The sequence below is a fragment of the Frankliniella occidentalis genome, unplaced genomic scaffold, assembly GCF_000697945.3.
Source record: "Frankliniella occidentalis isolate FOCC.00 unplaced genomic scaffold, Focc_3.1 Scaffold110, whole genome shotgun sequence".
NCBI lineage: Eukaryota > Metazoa > Arthropoda > Insecta > Thysanoptera > Thripidae > Frankliniella > Frankliniella occidentalis.
Window position 1 is genome coordinate 531756 of NW_026267238.1, and position 5363 is coordinate 537118.

At 57.4% G+C, this 5363-nt stretch overlaps 2 protein-coding genes across 3 annotated transcripts in view; one reads left to right on the plus strand and one right to left on the minus strand.

Annotated features, from left to right (window-relative positions):
- Positions 1–4428, minus strand: part of LOC113205572 (protein tweety) — a 56806-nt gene extending 52378 nt beyond the window's left edge. The window contains exon 1 of one of the 2 annotated variants that reach the window (XM_026421238.2): positions 4215–4428. The gene's annotated coding sequence lies outside the window, so the exon portion shown is untranslated. The remainder of the gene's footprint in view (positions 1–4214) is intronic. The other variant, XM_026421237.2, reaches the window with a different exon arrangement.
- A 348-nt stretch (positions 4429–4776) lies between these two features.
- Positions 4777–5363, plus strand: part of LOC113205621 (vesicle-trafficking protein SEC22b-B) — a 19717-nt gene continuing 19130 nt past the window's right edge. The window contains exons 1-2 of the mRNA XM_026421310.2: positions 4777–5034; positions 5245–5354. Coding sequence (XP_026277095.1) covers positions 4960–5034; positions 5245–5354 — 185 coding nt within the window. The 5' untranslated portion in view covers positions 4777–4959. The remainder of the gene's footprint in view (positions 5035–5244; positions 5355–5363) is intronic.

Here is a 5363-nt window from a genome sequence, read left to right on the forward strand (position 1 = left end):
GGGTAGGCAACCCGTCGGTCATGGACGTCCGCAGTTGTCACACTCGGCCAGCCGGTCGGCCGGCCGCGTTCGAAGAACACGCCCTCCCGCTCGCGATGTCCGCAGTTGTCACTCCTGACCCTCGGGACCCAGGTCATGTCCGCAGTCGTCCTAACGCCGTCCGCGCGGCCGCGCGCCGCCTCACTCCTGACCCTCGGGACCCAGGTCATGTCCGCAGTCGTCCACACGCCCTGGCCCAGGCCCAGCGCCTCGCCCAGCAGCACGAGAGAGGAGGAAGAGGAAGGGATGGAGGAGGACACAAGAGGATCTGCAAATTAACTCCCGGTCGGGGCGGGGCCCGGCGGGCCGGACAAGCACCACCAGGGGGTTGCTTGTGGGTCACGACGACAAGGCTGACGTCAGGCGCGCGCGCTTCTTGCTGCCTCGTGGGGCGCGGGGGGCCGGCGCGGGGGCCCCCCTCGGCATTGTGGCCACGTCCCGGCACTTGACCGCCGAGCCACGCCGCGCCGCGCCAGCCGTTCCTTTGTTAGAGCGCGCAGCACCAGCAGCCAGCTCATAGAGCCAGCTAGAGAGACGACGTCTAGGGTCAAAGAGTGGATAAGGAAGGCCAATCACGCCCGGGTGGGGGGGGCGCCAGGCGCCCGGCGCCTCCACACGAGGCAGCAGAGCATAGCGTCCCGGACACGCGGACCCGACCAGGTGCAGGAGTACAAGAGTTTGGGCGCCGGGCCAGGGGCAGAACACTCGGGGAGGGAAAAAGTTTGGGCGCCAAACGGGCAGGGCGTGAGAGTGAGACGGAGTGAGACCGGTGTAAAGGGGCTCTCATTCCTTCTCCCCGACTGCGGCGTGGCGTGGGGGCCCCTGCAACTGCGAGGAATCAATATACGCCCCTTCTGATCACGACAATAAATACGTGCGGAGGGGCCCCACACCATTCTCTCCCGAGCCCCCAGCATCAAAGGCCGGGAGGGGTGGCGGCCGCCGCCACGCCCTTGCGCCCCGGCGCCGCCGCCGTTGAGGCCGTCAAACACTCACCCGCCGTCGCGTCGCGCCACTCGGGGGCGCAAGTCGACTAACGGGAGAAAAGGGGGGGGGGGAGGAGGACAGCGAGGAAAAGGATGACGAGGACGACGACGCGGAGAAGGATGAAAATGATGACGAGGAGGACGGCGACGAGGGATACAAGGACGACGACGAGAACGGCGAAGACAAGACGACCACGACCACAAGAATAAAAAGATCGGGAGGGGAAAAACAACATCGATAAATCGTGAAGAGGTAAAAGAGGAATTCCTAGCAGTCAAAGAAAGCAGGGCAGGGCAGAAGAGGAACTACTACAACAGAGCAGCACACACGAGGTGTATATTACCTAGAGACAAAAGCTTTTGGCGGGTCGTAGGGGGAGGGAGAGGAGGGGGAGTCTCGTCGCCAGAGCACTATAATAGCTGGCGGTGGTGAAAGGGGAAGGGGAGTGGACTCAGACGTTAGGGGGGCGAAGCCTATCGAAGCACGGCGTGGCGTGGCTCGGCGTGGCAGCTTTCAGCTCCCCAATATCGCGCCCAGGCAAAGCCAGGGTAAACACGGCCGCTCCGGCCTCACCTCCGCGCGGGCCGGAAGCGCTGGAAGCGACACCGCCCGCCCCCCCTGCAATATCGACGAAGTATGTTTACCGCTCCGCGCATGTTTGTTTTACGACGAGACGATAAAACTTTTAAATTTCCACCCTAAAAAGCCAGCAGCATCAGCACGAGGAGCAGCAGCAGCAACAGGGAGGAGAGAGGGGAAGAGAAGGTGCGGGGTGGTAGGCCGCCTTTTGCCGCCGCTATGGACGGCCTTTAGTGTCCGTGCCTCGTCGTCGTCATCCCTGCGAGGTGGATGACTGATGCAGAACGACCCCTCCCTCCAACTCCGTGCTGTGCTGAATGCGGCACTGCCCCTCCACACCTCCCTCCCTCTCCCCCTTTCCACTCCGAGTTGAATCAGCTCCGCTCGCCACGCGAGACAACAGTCAGAGAGCAGGCTGGTGCTGGTCCCGGCCGGCCGCAGCATCAGCATCACGGTGGGGATGGGGTGGCGGCGGCACGGCGCAACTTACGACCTCCGCCCCGCCCCGCCCCCGGCCGGTGCGCGGGGGTGGTGGAGAGTCGAGTCGAGTCGCTGCCCTCTCGGAGCCGCCGCCGCGCCGCGCCCAGCACACCCTGCCTGCTGGAGCAGCCGGACCCACCCGTACCGACCGTACCCGGTGGTCCCGCTGGACTCGTAAAACGCCGACTCTCATCCCATCTATTCCGTTCCGTTCCCGTTCTAGGATTCCCATGAAGGAAGGGGGAGAAGACACAAACACGCTGGGCAGGCTTCCGAGCAACACGGCATGGCCCGGCGGTGGCTTTGAAGCAGCCGCGGGCAGGGCGGGGCGGGGCGGGGCGGTACAGGCTGGAGCGGGATGGACATGGGAAGCCTGGCGAGGCGTGGACACCACGTGGACAGAAGAGCACCTCCGCCAGAGGCGGCCGGCCTACCACAAAAAAATAAGAGTTACAAGGAATGGAGAAAATCCGTCGATGCTAGTCCCCTCCCTCCGGTTCCCTCCCGGTCCAGCCCGTCAGACTGTCACGCTCGGGGGATGAGCGACGCAACGACGGGCGCCTGACGCTGAGCCCCACCGGCACCCGGCGGGCGGGCGGCCAGGGGCAGGACGCGACGCGTCCCCAGGGCCCCCCATGTACCTGCCGTCGCCCGACGCCGCTACAAGAAAAAATATAATAAGAGAAAAATGTCACCACCACCACCACCAGGCAGGCGGGCGGGCGGACAGACAGGACGACGACACTTGGCCGATCACGTGACCGATAAGGCGTAGCCGCGCCCACCTAACTGCACCCCGGCATGCACCGCACTTCTTGATCAGACTGTACCTCCCTCCGCTCCCCTCCCTGCACGCCTTGCGCACACATGGGGCCGCCGCGCCCCGCCCCCAGTCCCCTGAAAAGGAGCCCCGTACCGACACACGGATTCAACCCCCGCCTCCCCTCTTCCAGCCCCCAGCCTGAGCCATGCCGGCTGCTGCTGGGGAGTTGAGCGCGGAGCGCGTAGTACAACCAGCAAAAGCAACGAGAGAGGCGGTTCAATTTTTGCACTGGGAAAGCGGCTTTTCTGCTGCCGTTCCCGGCTTCCGGCGCGCAGAGAGCTACAGCGGCTTTGACACTCGGTGATCCGGAAGGAGCAGAGGTGGAGGGGGGTGGGGTGATGGGAGTGAAGGCGGCAGAGGAAGAAGGGGTGGCGGGTGGGTGGGATGGCAGGGCTGCAATTGAGTGCAATTTGAGATAATCCAGAGCAGGCGAAAATAATGATGAGAGGGAAAATTAATTCAACATCCATGCCCATTACAGAGGATCGTCATGGACATTAGGTAAAAATAAAAAATAACAAAGCGGTAATGAGTTATGTTAAAAGGATAATTATTTGGACTGAATAAATTTGAATAAAAAGACGGACAGCCAAAAAATTGTACGGAAGCATAGATGGATATTACCACAAATGTTTCATTCATACATTCATACAATGAGTCATTTTTAAGATTTCAATACAAATAAATGGTTATCACGTTCCTGGAGTTGATAACAATTTGTGGCACATGTTTAAGAACTTCTCATTGATTAAGGTCAAAAACTTCAGTTAGTTTAACAGGCCAAACCCAAATAATTTTACAACACAAAACCAATGTCAAACCTATAATCTATCAGTACCAAAGAAATGTCTGAGTAACAAGACAAAGTAAATTCTGCACTTCACTGAGGGGGCCTCCTGAGCTACCCCATGAGCCCGCCCACGCTCATGTCGACCCCAATCACCTATTCACAAAGGATCCTTGCTGGGCCTGAGAGGCCCAAATACACGCAGGGCCGGAGGCGGAGGGCGGAGGCGGAGGGCCGGTGGGGCCGAGCAGCACAGCCGAGGGGAGCCACTAGCAATGGCGGTGGTCGCCCCGACGCGAGCAAACAAACGTTCTCCGCGACAGGGACGAAATCATGACTGAAAGACGGGATCACGGCCAGGGTGCCGGGTCGATAAAATATTTGACAGCACGCCGGGGGCCTCGGCGGCCGGCCGCGGGGCCCAGAATCATTGGAATGAGTGGCACGGCGGGCGGGCGCACGGCACGGAGAGGTTCAGACGCCTCGAGCGGCTGGAGGAGCTGGGCGCTGGGCGCTCACCTTGAAAACGTCGAGACGGCGACGATAGGGTATTCCTGGTCCCCGAGTCGCACTCTCACTCGAATACTGATCACTGCACTGCACTCACAATCACAAACACAACACAACACACGGCGGACGCGGACGCAACTCGCACGAACTGAATCCGGGAACAACACAAAACACACTGCTGTGCTGTGCTTGCTGCCAGAGCCAGAGCGGTCTGCTTCTGCTTGCTGGCTTCACCTGTTTTCGTGCCGACGGCAGACTGCCGAACGCAAGCCGAACGCGAGCCGAACCTCGTCGAGCGACACGAAGGGCGGCGGAGTTAGCCGAAGGCGACACGAACCCGGAGCCGCACTAGGCAGGGAATGTGGCAGTGTACCAACTGGTTTGAAGTAAAAACGACTCAAAAGGCGAAATCGAACGTTTTGATTTTATCTCGTGGCTTTCTGAAAATTGTAAAGATACAATAATGCACTTTATGTGCTCAAATCTTTGTTAATTAAGCACTGTAAAGACAGGTCTCGTACTGCAATTCTAATACTAAAGGGACGGCAAACAAAGAAAATCAGTCTTTTCTCTGCCTGACAGTTGGGTTTTGGCATGACGTGTAACGTAAAGTGATTGCAAGTTTTATCTAGCGGCTTTTTAACAGACCAACACGGTTTTCAAATAGTTTCCCGTATTGTTTCTGGGTGCATGACATTTGGGGTCTAATATCTGAGTACATCTTTTGTGATTGTGTTCTTATAACTGTTCAAAAATGGTGTTGATGACAATGATAGCTCGAGTAGCAGACGGTCTTCCTCTTGCAGCAACAATGCAAGAAGATGAACAGGTTAGATACTTTTTGACAGGAAATCTGTCAAAAATGTGACGTTCTTCCTAATATCTATGTATTTTTTAAACTCAAACCACAGTTGTGTTTAGACTCATAGTCAAGCATTTCTGTGCTGGACTACCATGTTCTTTCTTTCTGTCTGTAAAGTGTTTTGTGTTTACTGTCATATTATTTCATCATCTTTAATACATTAAATATCTTTTACAGTCTGGACGTAGTATCTTAGACTACCAAAATCAAGCTAAAATGTTATTTCGTAAATTAGGACCTACTAGTCCTGTGCGATGTTCTTTTGAAACAGGCCCGTACTTTTTTCAGTAAGTAGC